Source organism: Alligator mississippiensis, chromosome 13, assembly GCF_030867095.1.
Source record: "Alligator mississippiensis isolate rAllMis1 chromosome 13, rAllMis1, whole genome shotgun sequence".
In the NCBI taxonomy this organism is placed as follows: Eukaryota; Metazoa; Chordata; order Crocodylia; family Alligatoridae; genus Alligator; species Alligator mississippiensis.
In genome coordinates, this window is record NC_081836.1 from 39,396,557 (window position 1) to 39,417,587 (window position 21,031).

At 40.7% G+C, this 21,031-nt stretch overlaps 1 protein-coding gene across 4 annotated transcripts in view; it reads right to left on the minus strand.

The window, feature by feature from the left end:
• Positions 1-3,877: 3,877 nt before the first annotated feature.
• LITAF (lipopolysaccharide induced TNF factor) overlaps positions 3,878-21,031 on the minus strand; it is a 29,050-nt gene continuing 11,896 nt past the window's right edge. For 3 of the 4 annotated variants that reach the window (XM_059716842.1, XM_014610796.3, XM_014610795.3), the window contains exons 2-5: positions 18,615-18,722; positions 10,338-10,541; positions 7,943-8,099; positions 3,878-7,412 (exon numbers count right to left, since the gene is read on the minus strand). In XM_059716842.1, coding sequence (XP_059572825.1) covers positions 7,304-7,412; positions 7,943-8,099; positions 10,338-10,536 — 465 coding nt within the window. In that variant the 5' untranslated portion in view covers positions 10,537-10,541; positions 18,615-18,722 and the 3' untranslated portion in view covers positions 3,878-7,303. The remainder of the gene's footprint in view (positions 7,413-7,942; positions 8,100-10,337; positions 10,542-18,614; positions 18,723-21,031) is intronic. The other variant, XM_059716841.1, reaches the window with a different exon arrangement.

Here is a 21,031-nt window from a genome sequence, read left to right on the forward strand (position 1 = left end):
AGCTATCTCCTAGAAAGTTGCTAGGCTTTGCAGCCTCTGCAGGGGCTACCTTCCCTGCAGTTTTTACCCCCCTGCGGTGTAACAACACATACACGTGACATGAGATTTGCTTTCAAGAATTTAGGGCAGTTTCTCCCAAACCCCTCCACCTATTTCCTTGACACTTGGCAGGCTTCGTTCTCTCAGCAGAGGCTACCACTCCTGCAAAATTTATCTAGTCAGACAAAAAACAACAAAGTTATAGATATTTCATTGATTCCCCATTATACCCTATGGCCAGATCTCCGAAGCGGCTCCAAAGCTTTGGAGCTGCTTTGGCCAAATCAAAGCAGGAAACCAATCTGGAGCTCCGAATCAGATCTCTGGCATCCAAATTGACTGGATCTAAAGCTGAATTGAATAGCTGCCTATTCACACAGGCCTAATGGAGGCAGGGGGCTTGGAACATCCTCCTGCAGCCACATAGATTGCAGCGGGGACAGGACATTGCTGTAAGAGCAGGTGTCATCTCCAAGAGCCAGGTTAACTCTTCTCCAGCCCCACAATCCTCAGGGGGTTGTGTGTGTATGTGTGTGTGGGGGGGGGGGGCGAGGATCCAAAGACCTACATTTGGTGGCAGCTTTAGGGCCAGTAAAGGGTTAACCTGGCTTTTGGTGGTAACACCTTTTGCAGGAACTCCGTGGAGAGCTCGACTCCCTGCATCCATCCCACTATCTCCCTTACTGACTGCTCAGAGCTCGTGTGCCCCACACAGCGGACACCTTTGCCACTTGTGGCTCAGGATAGTTGGCCACCCTTACTCTAATTATTGTAATCAATAACATGCAGTAGAGTGATGTGGCTAGGATACATCTGGTTGCCTTTGAGTCGTCACTCAAATGACCAGGTACCCATTTATTCCTTGATTGACTGGTATCCATTCTGTGGGCCACATGTAAATCTCCCCCCGCTTTAGAAATACAGTAACTTTTAAAAAGTCCCATGAAAAAAAATTGGCGTCATATTTAAGAATGCTTAAATCAGAAGAGCTATATACATAAGACTAAAGGAAAAAGGGTCACATGCAACAAAACAAAATGACTGGACTGAGATTTACAATTTTTCCACGGACTTTACTCAAAATAATTGTGTGCATAGAGTGGCTATTTTTAAGCTCTCCAACCACACACCACATAGCCTTTTTTAGTGAGCAGGCAGCCAAATTCTTCAGTGTCTGAGAGAACTATAAGTAATTAAAAAAAAAAATCTAAATACATTTTATAACTCACATGAAAATCCCCACTCTTCCCCCCCCGCCCCACCCCACCCCACCCCACCCCACCAAGAGTCATTAACCCTTAACGTATTTTGATGTCCTTAAAGAAAATACAGCACTTCTCCAACAGGGGATTAATAGAGAATGTATTATAATAGTGTTAAATTCCCAACAGCAGACACATTATGTAATGTGCTACACATCACAAAATGCACCTGAAAAATTACCCTGAGATCATGAATTTGTATCTCCCCATGTGCTCATGAGATGAAGGATAAAAAAATTTGAAAAGGAAATAGTGGTAAAAAGATCAGCCTGGCATTACATAAAAATAAATCAAGTTATACAATTAAAACTAGTGTTAATTTCTCATATAGAAGCATCTTCACTTAGATGTTTCTTTTATTTGACAGGGTATGTTTAACCACTAATATGCTGTTGCTCAGCTGTGTTAGAAATTATTTAAGTTAGTGAAATTGCACTACTTGGATCTCTGAAGACAGACATAGTTTGACAACAGATATCTGTAAGAGAAGTGCTTTCAGAAGCAAAGTAATAAATAGTAACTATGTAAAAATGGTCTGTCCATTCTTACTCATACCTGGTCTTTGCAAAACTTCAGCTGAGTTATTCTTTGAACCTCTTTGCATGACAGAACAAATCTGATGACAGTAGTTTGTATGGTGAGCAAACTTAACTAAATTCAGATTCTAAGTCACCTGTATTACCTACACATAAGCAGCCTGAGTCAGTTGTCCAAACAGGTGGAACAAAGAAGAATTAATCCTGGAAATTAATGGTTTATACACAGATGAGCTAGGTGGAAAAGCCCAATACCCCCAGATCACAGGGGAAGGTATAGGGTCTTAGAAATCTCAAACTGTAAACTGAACAAATTGGATATATTGAGAACACCATAAACATAGAACCTCCCTATGCTATTTTAAGTCATTTTTCAAAACAGATGCAAGTTCTCATCTGTAAACATACTATGAATACATAGCTCTGGTTTTATGATGGTCAATTCGCAGGTGCGGCTGCTATTTAAAATAGATTTTTACAACATTGTTATTTAACAGGCCTTCAAAGAATAGACTGCTTTTAACATCTCTGCAAGAAGTTGTGTATATCATCATTAACCTCATGAAAGAAAATTAAGGTTTCCTTACCAGATTACTAGCCATATTTTTATACTGAAATTTATGAAGTCAAAATTTTCTTTTCAGCTCACTGGCCACCAGTATAATGAAGTTCATTATACATAAGTATTTTTAAGTAATAACCAAGAAGTGTTTTATAGAATATTATCCAAAAGTTCCAGGAAGATTTTACTGCGAACTTCAATTTTCAGAAATGTATTTGAATTGTGGTAGTACAACCTTCATTCCCTCTCTCTCACTTGGTCAGATGCTTAATAGCAGCATTTTACTTGCTTACTTTAGCTATTTTTTAATTTGGTTTCCCCAGTTTCTCTTTGAAGTTCTGATGCTGGTCATCAAGGTTGAAATCCCTCCCCAGACAGTTCAGTTTGAGTAGTAAACCCACAATTGCTTCATAAAGTCTTGGGCTGATTGCACTTTTCTTTTTCTTTGGTACTCTAAAGAATCTCCAAAATATTGGCTATTCCCTGCTTGCTTGCAAAGGTCTTCATTATTGGAATGCATTGTACCTACTATATTGTACTAGTTCATTCTCAAGGAGGCTTTTGGAAGTTTCTGTAGGGCAGACAAATACAGAATTACCTACATACACCAATGAATAGTGGAAATTACATTTATTTAATTCTAGGACAAGATTTTTCTCCATTTAACATGGGTGGGGAAGCCCCTTGTCTTAGAATCACATACAAGAGTGGGAATGGGGACTGATGGCTCAGGCTCCAGTCCCTAACCAGGGTCAGGGCCTTAGCAGCAGCTGCTGCTTGTCCCTCCCCACCCCAACTGTCCCTGGGCCCCACCATCTCCCCCCTCCAGCCTTTCCCAACCCCTGCATTTCTCCCCTACGCAGCCTCTGCTTCCCCCGTCCCTCTCCCCTTACCTTTGCTCTGCATCAGCAGGCTCTGTCCATGCTGCAGTCTGGGGCACTGAGCCCAGCCCATAGCAGAAGCACGCAGCCTGCATGGCTACCATGGGGGCTGGGCTAGGGCTAGACTCAATGCCCCAGACTGCAGCTTGAACAGAGCTTGCTGGCTTGGAGCAAGGCTAAGGAAGGGAAAAGGCAGAGCAGAAGCTGGGAGGAGGGGGAAGGTGCAAGCGGAAGCTGGCAGGGTACAGTGGGGCCAGGTAGTGGACAGAGGCTGCAAGACAGGGGCAGAGGTAGTGGGAGGGCAGCACAAACAGGAGGCAAGCTACCTGACTGCCCAGCACCACCTGCTTCCCCTACTGCCTACCCCCCTGCAGCAGTGGGGGGCAGGAGGGAGGATTAAAGAAGATCCCCAAATAATTATTTTCTATACAAAGAAAATTGTAACAAATTTATACATTTTCTATGTATAGAATTTAATTATTGGGGGGTTATCTTATATTCAAGGTCATCTTAAATTCAGTGGCTGCCTAAAGTCAAGCAGCCACACCTGAAAGTTAGGATGTGCGCGCAAAAGAAAGACAACATCTTTAATGAGGATGCCACTGTCCCTAAAGAAGTTTAATCCAAGACGGACAACATGCATCTTTCTATCTTAAGAGTAACATCTTTAGTCCATATTTTAACAGAACCACTGTTCACACACATGGATGGAACACTTCATAACAGGTTTTGAAATTAGTCTATACAAAAAAGAAAAGATTTTATTTTAAATGTATTCAGTATAAAAAGCAGACACAGTAACTAACAAAGATGTTCACATGTAGTAAAATACCTCCTGCATTTCTTTGTTATGCTGATTTTGACAATGAATATTTTCTTGGTCTGTTCTGCTGCCATTTCAACTTTACACAAGAAACATACTTTTTCAAAGAAAAAAGCTCAAAGTAGGAATATTTAATGGGTAGTAAGATGGTGTCTGCAGGTGATTTAACAAGTTTATGCAACATTTGAAAGGATTCATCCACTCCATGAGTCTTATTCTGCTTCCACGACAAAACAATGAAAATGCAACGTATCATAAAGAAAACCACCAAACTCCTTGCCTGGCAAGTTATGAAAATACTGTTCTGCTATCAACTCATATTTTCCATGATGTCACTTTGAAGGGTGGAGCAAACTTACATTTTCAAGAAGTGAGTAACTGTTAGACTTGTGGAAAGGAGCAACCTTAGAGGTGCAAATTAATACCTCCTCTTGTGATACAAGCGAATGTCAAAGTTAAGAAATGTCATTTGTCTCACCATTTCTGTCTCTCACAAACTGTGAGCTAAACAAGGATTTTCTGGCTCATAAACAGAATAAAAACATAATGCTTTGCCATGAGGCAACCAATATGTATGTTATGTTAGTCTCTATTTATCACCCGATACCTTGACCTCTGCACTACCAGATTTACAAGTATTTTAAAACTTTTAAAAACTGAACAAAAGCTCTGGTCTCATATTCTGCAGAACACTCCAAGGCGCTGACATCTTAACTGCAGATGAGTTCAGTGGGATGTCACACAGAACAGTCTGGCTTGTACTATTATACCACTTCATGCTCTGTTAGTGTACAATGGTATAAAATTGCAAAATGAGACCCACTGATTAAAGTATCTCCAATACTAATATAGAAAAAACATTTTAAAAAATGTGAAAATATTCAAAATAAGGACAAATATTTGCAGGTCAGTGTAGGTAACACACTATGAAACATTCATTGATCTTATCTGATCTTTTGAAAGGCATTCTGTTGCAAAAAATATACAAACAACCCCCCTGAAACACTGCACATCATGATGTAGCACACACTGGAAATAGCCATGTGAAAAAAATTAACTTCACGACACTCAAATGGCAATGCAGAAAGCAGCCTTTACACCTTGCAGAATGTAAACACTTCCCTTATGGTTAGAGTGTGGTACTAATAATACCAAAATAGCAGGTTCAATCCCTGTTGGGACTAGATGATCTCTTGAGGTCCCTTCTGGCCTTCCTTCTCTATGATAATGATAAATTCTCATTCTTGTTTCCACAGAAGTAATCCCAATCTAGGGCTCTTGCCACTACTGTCTACTGCTCTGTTCATCAAGCTTGAGCTTTATTGACTGAAGGTAATTTATACTCACAGCTGGTGTATTTGTGAGAGTTCACCTTGTAAATGCAGTGTGAAGTATTTAAAGACTCATACTGTTTTATACTTCATCATAGTAAACTCTGGTTAGTTTATTATTCCAAGCTACCGCTGCAAAAAGTGGCAAAAGTATCCAGTAGTGACCAATTATCAAGAGTAGATTTTTGGAAAGGATGGTGATTGTCTAGTAGTAAATTGAAACAGCAGCAAATTAAACCATAATGACAGAATTAGATAAATCCACCAGAGATTACTGTTTTGTGTTGCCAGGTGGTAGCCACTATTGTAAATTCTCATGGTACAGCTATATATCAGACCTGAAACTTGGAACATTGAAAAAAGCTCTTATTAAACATTTTAAAAAACCTGAAACAAAAAAGCATCAATTTAGCAAAAGTAAGTAATGCATCAGCTGTATATACATATTTGTATCCTTAGTCTATCTAGCAGCCACTGTTTTCAACATTACGCTGAAGTGTTTTCAAAGTTAGCCATATTCCAACTATTTATAAAAAGGCACAGTTTAAGGAATATAGTTATAATATTTATTGCTTATATAGATTAACATAGCTTTAGAACCATAGCCTATATTTACACTCCTAACAGACTTTACTAAGGCATCATTCAATCCAATCAAGACAAGACACATTTGAACCTTCCTTATCAAATCATACTCTATTTTAAACAAGGATCAGATGCTAGTTTGGAGTTTCAAGCATAAATTGCTAGAAGCATCAGAGTCTTGTCCCTCAGAGCTTGTAACCAGCATCTTAACACCTTTACTCAAGTTTTATTTTGATTTCAGAAACCCATCTTTCATTGCAAACAATCAGCGTACAAATTATATCTAATACTCTGAAAAACTCCTTCATACAAAAGTTATCTTCTAAATGGAAAGATATGGCTATCAGACTACCAAGTAGAAAAAATGATTACATTTGGATTTGATTTTACAGCTTTACAGGTGGAATACATGCTATACACAATTAGCAAAAGATTGAGGTTTGTTCAGGATCTACCATTTGGCTCACATAATTATAAAAGGAAAGATCATACTGATATAGAAATGTTGATAGACCCTTGACTATTAGAAAAAAAATATATATATATTTCCATATTTATAACTCAGTAAAAAAATCCATAAGATGTATAACTGAATTCCATCAAGAAACCTATCATGATAAAGTTCTGACTAATGAAAAAGCCAGGTTAAGAAACCCTTTCGCATAATAGTCTGAGCTGTCTCTATTTGGTAAAACATCTATGGGAAGGGAAAACTTCAGACTTCTTTGGCTCTCTCTTAAAGGCAACTTTAAACAAAAAGTAAAGTGAATTTTAGTGCTTGTAAAAGGTGCCAGATTGACAAGACTGGAGATCAGAGTCCTTTTTAGCTAAAGAATGAATGACTATAGACAACACTTCTGTAGAAGCCTTCCCCACCCAAGGAGAAAAGAGTAAGTCTCTCTTCCTGCCAGGTGTGCCTTCACATCTGTGCTGAATCTGCTAACAAAAGGTAACAGTGTGCAACATTAATTAGGTAAGAATAACTGCATTGTCATCACCAACTTAATTTACAGAAGCGAACAAGACAGGGATGGCATTTGACCACTACCAACAAGGGCCAAAATGAGCATGTGCCCTATCAAGTGACAAATTATTTACCTTCTTCCTAGACCCAAGTCCTCAAGCACATTCTTAATATTGAAACCAACCTAGTGACATACATCTTGACTGATTCATGACAAAAAACACACAGCATCATACAGAGATCTCCATGAAGTTTAGAAACAGCTTGTAAAGGTGCTGAACAATCTTGAACATCCATCTTTACTCAGCATTTTATTTTGCCTACAAACGCTTATAGGTACCAAGGAGAGCTTTACAGTTTGGACAATAGTGATCCACATCCTGGAGAGCATCAATGCAGAAAGGGATAAAACAGCAGCCAGCTACACACCTGCAAAAGACAAAACAGTGTCTTTTGTGCTGTCTTCAGCTCACAGCAAGTAACATTCTTCCTGCACACAATGCCTGCACAACTGGCATTAATATATATATATATATAGCACTGGACTTTCACTTTAGTTTTAAGCATGGCTTGTGGTTGAAGGCCACTCAGCCCATCATATCACATTTGCTGGGCAGAACCAAGCGAGTCCTAGCAGTTTTCAAGCGACTATAAACATGTGGGCACTTCCATTTTTCTTATCCATGATTCTCTCTTGCCCCTTATATGAAATGTGAAGTGCAAAGTGTTTCTGACTTACTGCTTCTGGAGTAAGTTAACAGACGCATCAGTGGAAGTTTATTTCTGCCTACTTGGCTTTTAAACCAAAAAATGTGTTAATATTAATAAGTAAAAACAGGACTAGGAAGTTTCCTGTGAAAGCACCTCAGCAAGCACAGACTCTTGGCATGCATCTGCTCTATGGGAATGAAATGGGTGGACAGAATTAAAATGAAAGGATAGAATGCAAATCAACATACCCCAGCAGGCAGAGGCTGCCACAGGACAACCAGGTCAATGCTCCTGCATTGTGTGAGAGATGTGTCACTACCATCTTGTTACAGGAAGGACAGCACATCTGAACTGGACGGTCGTAAAATGTTACTGGTTGCTGCACATACACTGTCTGAACTGCAACTGAGCAAACAAAGAAACATGTTCTAGGACTGTCAAACAATTAAAAAATTTGATTGCGATTAGTTGTGCGATTTAAAAAATTGGTCACAATTAATTCCGATTCTAATTGCGCAACGAAAAACTCAAAATTATGTAGGTACTTTGTATGGTTGGGGGTTGATGCAGGGGATGTGTATGGGGGGGAATTTGTGAAGGCGTCAGGGGTGTGGGTGTGCGTGGGGGGGTTTGGAGCCTGGGGGTTGGGGAGGGGAGCCCACACGCCCTGGCAGGAGCTAGGGTACCATGGGTCAGGAGCAAGGGACAGCAGCAGGGCTGTGGCTTGGAAGTGAGGGGCTAGGGAAGGGCACGGGCATATCACTGGCCCCCCCACAACCATATTCACCCCACCACAGGTGTCCTTTTTTTTTTTTTTTTTTAACTAAAAATATGGTAACCCTACAGGAATGCAGCCCAGTGGTGTATAGAGCAGCACCCAGCAGATAGGTCTGTGGAGGGGGAGGGGGAGATGAAGGGGAAGGAGCAGGGGGTACAGATCAAGGTCCCCCACAGTAAGGGAGGGAGTGGAGCAGGGACATTGGCAGAGACTGGGGTGAATGGGACCCTGGGTCCAGGGCAGGTAATGGGATGGAGCCTCATGGAGGGGTGTAGGGGGGCCAGCTCCCCACCGCTGCACACACCCCTGGGGGAGGCATAGGGGGCACATGCCCCCCAGATTTGTGTGTGGCGCAGAAGTGGGCTGCCTGTTGTGGGCTTGGGCTCTGTGCCCTGCTGCCTTTGCCCCAGGCAGCTCACCTCTGCCCTGTGCAAACCTGGGGTGCGTGCATTAGTGGGGAGCTGCACCCTCCCCCCCCTCAGTGCCTCTGGATGAGCCTCCCATGGCTCCCTGTCATGACCTGCCCCGACCCCAAGGTCCCATTCACCCCTGTCCCTACCCCTGCCCCACTCCCTCCCTCACTGTGGGGCCTTGATCTCCCCCCCCACTTTCCCCTTCCCTTCCACAGACTTACCTGCTGGGTGCTGCTCTATATGCTGCTGGGCTGCATTCTTGGCTGCGTGCATGCTGTGGCTGCATGTGGCTTCCCAATACGGCACTGATATATCACTGCATCTCTAGTTTGCCTGTGTGCAGGCCTTCCCACCCCTGGTCCTTGGAGATGGTGGTGGCATGGGGTGCTGGTGGAAGGGAACAGCAAGGGCAAGCTCCCCCTCCCCCCCAGGAAGCGATGGCATTTAGAGTGTTAGCAAGCTTCCCCCCCGCCCATCCCTGTCCATTCCCCTCCCCCCGCCATCATTCTTGATGGGTAATTTGCTAGTCATTATTAATAATAAAGCTTGTCAGACACAGTATTACAAGTAGGCCCTTATACATATTCAAGAATCACTTCTGCCTTGTGTCCTGTAACATATAGAGTAAAATGCAGTTAATTTGTCACTAGGGGCCCTTCCCATGTGCAGGTAAAGACACAATGGGATCTAGTACATAATTCACACAATCATGCCTCCTGCCATGCCACATGTATAGCTGACTGTATCAAATTTGATGCATCTCTGCATGACTGAACATTTTATTACTATATTTTTGCAGCAGTGCAAAGCAAAAGAAATTATGACAATTGAAGTCAGTGAAAAAGAAATCCAGATACCCTCTATTGCATCTGTAAAGCCTTCAGATGCTCACAAAATACTGAACATACTTCAGCTTCTGGCTTAACAGGATACAGATGACCAGCCTTTTTGTTTTATATTCTGTAATTATTTTTACTCTGGCTATGAGCACAGCAAAAATCTTTGACTATCTCACTATTTCAGAATAACAATTCATATACCTCGAATATAGTGTTGTAGTAAGACATTGTACCTGATGCATTTATATGTATAATTACTATTTACCATATTTTTCATTATAAGTATCAAGAATCATTCTTGCATGTTTCTATGACATGCAAAATACTGTGATGTAATAATTAGTCATTCAAGTTAATTAGTCTTCATCTCAAAAAAGTTAAAAATATGGCTAACAACTGATAATTACTGACAGTCACTCATAGATATTTAGTCATCAGCAATCCCCCTTGAGTGAAAAGTTAACAATATTTCTATTTGTTCCACTATACATGCAGTCTGGCAGACTATGTAGAAAATCTGTGAATCATGATCACTGCAAGTCTAAACAGTACCTGGATTAGGGTCCCTACATGCTACCACAAGTATAAGAAAATTGTACAAAACATCACTTACTTGGATTAGCAGCTGGTACAGCTTGTGTAGGATACGGAGGAGGATTCATACCCTTTGTGCCTGGTCCATGCCCAGGTCCTGGCATAGGATAAGGATATGGATAATTAACATTAATTCCTGTTGTCTCTTCATAGGAAGGAGGTGCAGAGGGGCCTGGGTAGCCTCCAGGAGCTGATGGACAGGGCTGAGGAGCAGCCATTGCGTCTAAAACAAAAAGGGGAGAAAACCAGAACATAAAATGTTTGGCAAGGTATTCAGCTCTGATACAGCACACATTCATGTAACGAGAACAGGGCTTGCTGGTGAAGGTTTTTTACTTGGTAATCTGGACAAGTTTTCTTATATTAAATGCAAGCCTTGACAGTTTCCACAGTGCTCTTCCCAGGGTTCCTTGCTCTTTAAACTGAAAATGCTAAGGCACATCCATTATCTCTGGTATATGTACTAAACTAGCAACCAGTCCCCTCTATCTTTTGGGGCAGGGGAGAGGAGGGTTCTTTGCATATCCCTTTAAATAGAAAAAGTACAAAGTACATTCTGCATTAATTGGAACATGTGAACCAGTGTTAAAATAAAATACATGTTCAGGATATGGCGGTTATTTTTGATTCATCATGGAAAAGTTAAAATAGGATCATTTTTATTGGAAAGTTTGCATAGGTAAATGCAACTCAAAAAGCCCCTTCACCTTTCAAAGGCTCTCAATGTTACATTTGCTACTTTATATTAAAGATTCAATGCAAATTCTGTTTGAGTTCAAACAATCATTTTTATGGCCATATATCACTGGCATAAAAACAATGTTTTTTTCCTCTTTGCCCCATTTATTTCATTCTGGCCCTATGCTTACTTTTATTGTCTCCATTCTCCCAGACTATGGACAGACATTCAAAAAGCCTGAGCCTGAACATTCAGTCTCTGCACATTAGCCTAACCTGCCTAGGTTGAACCAGTCTGCAACTGGACAGACATTCCCTCTGGACTGAGGAAATGCAGGCACATGCCTGCAGTGGCTCAGACTAGAAGTCGGGGGATGCTAAAGCAGCCCTCCCTTCTATTCGACAATGCTGAGCTGAGGGGGGCGTGGCCAGGCCATTCTGATTAAGGAGGCGTTTAAACCCCCACCCTGGCCTGTAGTCCCAGGCTTTTCCCCGCTCACTGCTCAAGGGGTGGAAGTGTTGCCAGCCCCCAGCCAGCACTCTGAGGCAAAGGGTGGAGGATGTGCACTGCATGCATCTGTTGATGATATTGAGCTTTTCTATCTTCCTGCTTCTTCATACTGTCTACAGCAAATCTGACAGGCAAGGGAGCCAGAAGGGAGCTGATAACACAGCATTTAGCAGCCCATCAAGAAAACAAAAGCCTCTCATTAGTTCAAGCTCTTCTTAAACAGCCTTTTCCAAGGAAGGAATGTAGGGACATTACCAGTTATCTGTTGATCCTCTCTAAAACCCCTAAGTGGATGCTGTTCCATCTGCCTGTCTCAGTGAAACAGGACACACACACATACCTCTCAGCATCAGCTAGCATATCACATGCTTAAGGTCTGTGGCAGTAAAGGGTGAGGCAGGGGGAAGCCAATGAGACCCTACTGTGCCTGCAAGTTTCTGCCAGAGCTCTGGGTAGGGAGCAGAGGGGCGGAGCCAGCCCTGCTCTCTGGAGCAGACAGCCCAGCCGAGCCCAGGGCTGCAAAGCATCTGGGATGCTGGGGAACTCTGGTTTAAACTTAAACCAGGAAGGGGTCAGAGATAGACACTGCAAAATGTCTTTATAGTAGGCTAGACGGAACCTGCATTTAGGACAGAACCTATCTGCTACTTACTCCATATACTTATGGCAGTATAGAAATAGAAACACAAGCCTCAAAACAAGAGAAATGCCATTAGCATATTTTTGATCCCATAAAGTGGGTTAATTTCCCTCTCACTCTCTCTTTCAAACATAGCTAAACTTGACGAAGATTGCTTCCAATACTGATGTGGTACTGAGCTGAAACAGCTAGTGAACCAAATGTTTCAGTGAAATCAATTAAATTGAATTGATGATATAGTAATAAATTCAACAATTGGTTCCTTCATAACTATTCCCATTCTTTAGGAGACAACTATGAGGAATGTTTCAATTTGAAGAGAAGCTGCTCTTAGTAATGCCATAGAGACGACATAGCATTTCAGTTATACAGAAACCGGCCTCAGTCCAACTCCACAAAACAGTCCTCTACTGGGATACACTAATCACCTTATTAGCACTTACATATTACAAGATACAGCTTATGAGCAGGATATATAGGGGTAAGTGTAATGAACATTAGAATTTGGATACCTTACTCTTTTGGTAACTATTGTGAGCAACTTAAGTGATTTCCAAACTTACGAATCTAAAAAGGCCATTTAAGGCCAACCTCCAACAGCAAAACTACAAAAGGATGTCTTAAACAAAGGCAACTTCCTTGTTTGGGTGGGAATTCAAACCAATACTATACAAAAAGGTTTACAAAATGAAGTTAAACAACAAACAAACCTCTTCTTGCAAGCTATGCCACATGCTTTGTGAATTTTTCAAAGTCTATTTACAGAAACATAATTTTACTAACACTTCCTCTAAAGCTATCACAACACACACTGTTACTAGGATATTGTGTAGAATAAGAACAGAAAGACAACAGAGCTGGATTCCTTTTTTAAAAAAAAGCAGTACTGACCATAAGGGACCCATTAGGAGTTCATTTAATGTGGTAGAAGAGGTGCAGGCAGATCAAGCTGTGTTGCAACAGGACAATGGCTATCATTAAGAAAAATCTCCAAATATATTGCAGAACACAGATATGGTTCATAAAATTGTTTATTCTCCTCAATGGACTTTGATGCCCAACAGGATCAGTTAAAAAAATTACAGCTCCTTCCCCATACCCTTTGGCTAGGGACAAACTCAAAAAGCCTGAGCCTGAATTGATTCAACCTTTGCCGATTAGTTTAACCTGGTTAGCTGAACCAGTTTCCAGCCATACAAACACTCCCTCTGAACTGAGGAAATTCAGGCACATGTCTGGAGTGGCTCAGGCTGGAAGAAAACAGACAGACATTATCAGCTACCTGTTGATTCAGCACAGACCCAGTATGTGGTCTGCTAGCTAATATACAGATACCTTCTCCACAGGGCAGAGGGGAGGGGGGAATTCCTGCTTAGCAGGGAATGGCGGGTGGGAAGGAGGGAGCAAATAGCTCTTAAACAGCTTTTCCAAGAAAGGACATTAAGCTAACTGTTGAATAGCTTCAAAAAGCCTGCCTGCCTCTCATCTCCCACAGCACAGACTGTAGCCAGCATGTGGTCTGCTAGCTAATGCTGAGGAGTCTGTGAGGGATGGGGGAATGCCTGCTTAGCAGAGAGTGGGGAGCAGAAGCCAGGCAGATGCCTGAAGAGACTGCTAAGGGAACAAAGGGGAGGGAGCCAGCTATGCTGTGGAACAGAGAGCCCTGCCCAGCCAGGGAGCATGCCGGGATGCTGGATGACTCTGATTTATCTTAAACCAGCAGGGGATCTGGGACAGACATTGGATTAAGCAGTTTAACCCAAATCAGTTCAGTCTGACCCTACATTCAACCAGGTTTATCCCAAACCAATTTCAGCTATTTTGAAACTGGTTTATGTGCACTGAACATCTGTTCTGTTACAGGTTTAAACCAGTTTCTGATCACTTAAACCAGTGTGTGTGTAATGTCTGTCCCTAGCCCCTGTCTGCAACAGAATCACCCTAACCCTGGAGCTGTGGCCCCCTCCTGATATAACTGGCTTTTACATTACCAGAAATAAGACAATGTGAAAAGGAGCTACCTTTTGGAAAGCTCTGAACAGGAGTTTCCTTGTGCAATTTTTTTGGAAATAATTGAGAGCAATGGCTCTAAGCACAAAGCATTTTGGATTTCAACTAACGTGTGGAATCAGTTCAGTGAGCTATTAAGGCAATTATAAAGAGCATGCAAACCCATCATTCTGTCACCAACTGAAATGAAAAGAAAGGATGTTAAATTCCATGCATTTTTTAAAATCAACTGCCTGCCCAATACGTGTTGATAAAATAAACTCAACATTCAGCTCTAGAAGTTAAAATGTTAAGAATTTTTCCTTTTAACCACAAATTTATTTTTATATGTCTTATTTCAGAAATCAGCATCTGGGCCTTGTAAACAAATTAAGGTTCACCTTGTTTACAAAGCATGCTGCTAGATAGGCGCCTAAAACTATCCTGAACTTGCCCATCTGACTGCTGCAAAAAATTCTGTGCCTCTGAAATTTGGCTTCTTTCAGCTGACATCTGGTTATCTGAAACATAATGTAAGGAACCTGACACTAACTCAATCTAAGATTAGATACATTTAGAACTCTCAAGCCATAGCAGCAATTTCAACAATGCTTTCTCAATTTATCTAAAAAAAACCAAACTACATAGTACCAGTATTCATACATTTCAAACAGTGCTCAGCATTACCTAGACACAACATGCAGGTTCAAGGACATAATGGCTAGCATGTTATCACAAAGTAAACAGTATTTTTAATACAGCAAGCAATGCTTGAAACAACAAAACATGCTTTAAACATTTCAAAATCCAGGAGTGGGTAGAGAAGCTTGATTATCAGAGAAACTAGGTGGAAGGTAAACGGGAGTACATAAAGTTGTTTCAATTACACTTCAGAAAAAAGAAACCAAATGAAATCAATCTACGCTAACACAATTCATCAAGAGAGAACCTGTAAAAAATGAAAAATATTTGGGTATATAAATCCTATAGGACTTGCTGAACTAGAATGACATTTTAATAACAGCCATTTGTGCTTTTAGAAAAGCATGTTGTCTAAATAGAGCACAGAAGAAAAAACGGATCAGTTATGAACACAAAGGCTGGGTACAGACATTCAAAAAGCCTGAAGCGGAATCTGTTACGCAGCTTTCTGTAAGTGGTGTAGTTTAGATCAGTAGCCAACAGAACACACATTTGGGGGGTGGAAGGTAGAAATCTTAGACCAGGTTCTGCCATTTTTAAACCAGTCTGTGTGCTCCAAACTTCTGTTCTGTTACACGTATAGACCAATTACTGGTCACTTATACCAGTAAAAGTCTAATGTCTCTATGTACCTGGCCTTTGGAAAGCAGTGGAAAGAAAAATGAGAGAGAAGAAAAACCAGACACAAGCTTCATATTGACCAAACCAAGAAACTACTTAATAAATAAGAGTTAACTATCACTTAAGCACTCTGCTCAGCTACATTTTTTGCTGCACGTGGTAGCTGAACCAGACAGCTATGTAAATGCAAACTGCCCATCCATCTAAATTTTTGCCTCATCCATATTCAAATATGAATTGGTTTAAATTTAAAATTAAATTTAAAACAAAATTTAGTAAATATGGACACAGTGGACACTTTCAGTTTGATTTAAACCTGGCTTGTATTAATGGTTCACCCCAATCAAGTACTGTACAGTTTTATATTGGTTTAACTAAATTAAAGACACACAAAACACCCCTTTTAGTTAAATGGTACAACCTAAATACTTTTTTCTTTTTTTTTTTTGCATACAACACACTCCTTCCCTTCCCTTCCCCCCCCCCATCCAGCTGTTGGAAATTGGGGGTGCATTATAAGGAACAAAACACTATAATAGCAATTTCTGTCGCTGGTAATGGGGGAGAGGGAAAGTAATGCTGTAGTGGCTGTATATGGGGTTCCCTAGCTACTACCTCCTCTCCCCACCCTGCAAGCAGAGGCTCCTGATGCAGAAACTTAGCTGAAGAACTTGCTGCTATTTACCAGTCTTTTAAAGAAAGAACTTTTTCCCCTTCATTCAAAAGCAAGGTGAATATTTTATTTGGGAGTATATGGTATATGAGAAAATACAGTAATTTCTTAACTCAGCAAAATGAATTCCACAGTAGCAAACAATGAGTGTTTGTGGGGAAACTATAAAAAACTCATATCTTTGAAGCAGGCACACTTTTCTGGGAGCTAATCTATTACATCAGACTTAGAATTTTGTTTACTACAATGAAGCCATGTGAATCGGTAAGCATTAACAATGGAGAAATACATAGAGCATGACAGTCATGTGGGTGCAGAAGAACTTGTCCAACCAGTAGGTCTGACAGGCAAAAAATGAAGAAACAAAGTAACAATCCCTGTGTTGTTCAAGGGAGGGGAGAAAAAGTTAATATTTTTCAAGGTTCCTGAAACACTACAGGAAAAACCAAAACCAAACAATTATTTGTTGTACCATCAAATAATATCCTCCACATGAATTATCATTAAATAGGAATGTTAGGTGCTATAAAACTGGTAGGCATTAAGGTGGAAACTAAACCAAGTAGCTGGTCATTCCAGATGTATTCCCATTGTCCAGCTCTCAGTTTCAGAGGGTATTTTTTGTGTGCAATACTGTCCCAAGAGATTTCTAATATTTGGTCAGATTCTTTCAAGCTCCAGTTCTCTTGAAAAGCCATGAATCCTTATTCTCTTGAAAAGCCAAAAATCCTTCAGTAAGCCTGCAGGATCCTTACTGAATGCAGCAGCCTGTGTTACCCTGACTGCAGCCAACTGACTGAGATGTAGAGTGAGATTCCACAAAACTCTCAGTACATCAATTTAATTCAATGGTCAGACACCATTATTTTATTTCCCCAATAACGGATGTCAATCAGCAGCTTGTTTCATTCTCTAAGGATGAATAAAGGCTTCAACAAGATAAAAGGCTGAATTCTTAACTCTTATTTTGCAAAGGACTAAAAGCATTTTTTAACATTAAACCTTGTAATATTGTACAATGTATGTATAATATTATTGTACATGGTACAAATTTGTTACCATTAGGTACACATAGAAACTGAGGTAGAAAAACCAGAGACTTGGTCAATTAAATTGGTCTATTTGACCCAAACTTCAGGGATCCAACTATGTTACAAAGTACACTACCACTTTATAATTTGATCACACATCATAATACTAGCTTTCTAAATTATTGATTTTAAGGTAACTAAATTTACAAGGCTGGCCACAACTCTCCATAAAACAGAACCAGAATCCAAGGATAATCCATGTGTGGGTACCATTAAGAGTTGCACTGTTTCAATGCTGAAATAATAATGTAATATAAAAACAGCTGGGTGAACAAAAATTTGCAAACAAATTCAGATATCACTAGCTAAAAAGGATGGGGAACAAAACAACTTAAATCTATATCCTTGGAAAGTTCTTACTGCCGTTCTGCAAAATTTCTCTTTCAGAAGCCTTCCAAAAACAGCTTTTTTGGGTCCAAGACTGTGGTAGAAACTCCCAATATAAAATAAGAACCATCACAAACCACCCCAACTTTGTGCTGTAGGGCAAAACAAGTTCTTTGACTTAGGCAGTCAAGGTTCTTTGGGTAAACGTGATATCTTTTACTAGACCAACTAAATAAATAGCTGGAAAAAATTGTTCTTTGCAAACTTTCAAGCACAAATACCCTTCTTCAGGCAGAGTCTGCTGGGATCATGTGTTCTTTATAGGACTTTACCTTTTCTAACAACACATCAATAGAGGTCTCCCTTCTCTCCCCCCTTTAATACTTATGAAAACATTCCCAAACAAAAATGCTTTAAGTATGCCTCTTATACTATTTTCAGAGGGAGCAGAGAGAAAAAGCTGTTGGGGTTTTTTTTGTCACATTTGTAATTTACCTAAAAAACGTAGTCCCAAATGAAGAACAAGAAGTCAGAACATTCTCTTTCGATATTTGCAAAACGAACTATTCCAAAGCCACGTTTGTTTTGGAATTGACCAACATTTAGAAGACTAAGGTTCAAACAATCAAACAGAGCAAGACTGCCTCCCCGATATCAGAAACAAACATCTACCACGCCTCAAAATACATGTTTCATCAGCGAGAACAAGACAGGGTAACATTGGATGCAATGAATATTGTGCAGTTTACTGTGCAACACAAGTACTTTAAAAGATATTAATATTCCACTCATTCAGCCAGACAAGGTTTCAGCCACAACTTTTCACACCAGCCATCGCTGACATTCAGATCTCTCTAAACAGAAGGACAAAGGAAAGCCCCCTGCCCAACTGTGTGGAGGAGGAATTTTGACCAGTTGCCCTGAGGAAAGCCCCAAATCTTATAAGTGCTGTATGATTTTAAGTGCCCATTCAGAAGGCAAGAGTTCAGTGTCTACCAACATTATAAGGAACTGCGTGAGTTATACACAAAATGAGCCACTTATTTAATTCAAAGAGAAGTTACCTTAATGGAACAGGCACAGTGCTGGGCTGGTAGCAGAGTTCCTCCTCTCAAGACACTCCTTCCTTAAGATTCAGATAGGAAAGATGGTGGTGAAAAGTACCAGACAATCTAAAAGAGGACAATAAGGGCTTAAAAACAGAAGGCTAAAGCAACGGACACAAGACTATTTGCATATACAACTTGCAAATTAGGCAAAATTACTGGTGCTTTCACGATCCAAATCTACAATATACAAAAAGACTTTAGGAGTAGCATGCAGACTACATGCAAGAATGATGCACAGGAAGGCCCTAATCATTTCAGTAAGCTTCATAATACATGCCTCTAATTCAGGCAAAGAAAACAATTGACAGAGACTGCAGCTTCTTGGTGCAAACTATGCACCTCATTTGCTTTCAACCAAAGGATGCAGCTATAGGACACGTGGGCCAAAGATTCTGGCCATTAGCCTCAGCGTGTGCTCAAGACTCCCATGACTGCCTGTGAGTGCTCCTCTCCCCCACCAACTCATGGTGCAAGACAGTGGCTATCAACTCACTACACCCAGCTGTACTCAGTGACATAAAAGTGAGTTGACCCAAGTGCCAGCCAGGAGTAAACGAGGCAACTTAAATACCCACTTCAACTTTTCCTATTGCTAATTATAATTTTGGAGGGAGAACCATGACTATAGAAGGCTGCCATTACTCCACAATCCTGCCTGTTTTTCACCATACAGACTTTTATCCAATGCATATTTTGGGGAAAAGGAGCAGCACCCCTTTTGGTCACTTTCCACCTAGGCAGGCTCCCACCACAGCTCTGCTTCCTTCCATACAAAACTAACTCATTGAGCAGAGAAAAGGAAGGAAAAAAACCTGCTAAACAGCTTTGCTTCAATCAAAACTGTTCAGATTAACAACAGTGGTATAAAGCATACAGGAACTATGCAACAAACCCAACTCCAGAGAGTGATGCACCAAGACACTCTTCTCTCAGAGTCTGACCCTCAGCAATATGAAACCTTCCTAACCATAATGAGGCCAGGTGGATCTTGCACCTGTTTGTGGAACCTAAACAAACCCTGATGGCTTCATTGAGGTTTGCTTGGAAAAGCTGGCTTCATTCAACCAAGTGTCTCCAAACCAGCTCCAGGGGAATAAACCTAAAGCTATTAACGGGGTTCTCACTCACCCCCTGGCTCCAAACTGTTGACTGTTTAACAGGCAGAATCTCAAAGAAGTATGCCACATCTGGTTATACATAGGGGGTCTACTTAACTCACAGCAAAACAAAGCAATTTTCACAGCTTAAGTCTTGACACACAGAATTGATTGTGTGGGCATTTCCTGTGGCCCTGCCCCTGGTCACTGACTGGCAGAGGGGCATTGGTATTGCATTTAGCTTCTTAAAGGATGGCATTGAAACATTCACTTCACTGACTGGTGCCTTCACTTAAGTCTATGCAACTAGCAGACAGCAAGTCAATCGTGATCTATGACAGCAGTGATTGTTGTGTTGTCTTTGTATTGCGGTGAGCATTGGGACATTCTAAAACAGCATATTATATAATGGGGGGTTAGGTTGATTGTGTATGAACTTGTTCATGATTGCCAGGAAATACTGCATTGGTGGCAACTATGAATTAAGCAGACCCCTAGTTATACGTACTAACAGTCTTGCTAAAGGAGAAAATTATGAAACCTTTTAGGGCTACATCAACCTGGAAACTTATTAGCTAAGGACTTATTATGAAGCCCCAATTCTTATAACACTTCCCTCATGGACTCAAGTTTAGAACTGTCAAAAAAAACTACACTGACTTGAGATAACATCTGACCTAATGGTATGAGCTAGGTGAGAGGCAACTGCACAGCATGCTGCAGCAAGGGCATGTCCCACTAGGCAAAAGTATTTTTCAACCGTTATCCGAGTATAAGCTTGAAAAGTTTTTGGAGCAGTCACTAAAATGCAGGCTACACCTTGGTCTATATGACTTCCACAGGTTGTGCATTACAAACCATATGAATGTGTTTGATTGGTGCAGGGTGGGGGGAAAAGAAGGGAGTTGATGCTAGTTTGAATTCCTATAAGGATTTTTCAAATCCCATAGGAGACAAGGGTAGCTGTCCCTAGATGTAGCAGCTTGAGGTAAGTACTATAGAAGAGAAGGAATAATTTAAGTAGTTCAGAATCTATTGACACATACCCAAACATGTTTAAAGCCGTGTTTAGAGGGTCCTGTTATAATGTACACTTTACCCCTACTCCACAACAGTACTGCAAGCAAGTTTGTCTTGAAACACTGGCTTGTGGTCTACAAGAAAAGCATGGACTTTGCCATCACTTATCTTGACCTGTTAACACTATGAACTGCCACGTCCACACCAGCATTTTCCCAGGTTTTAGTTAACACATTAGCCAAAAACTAACAAAGA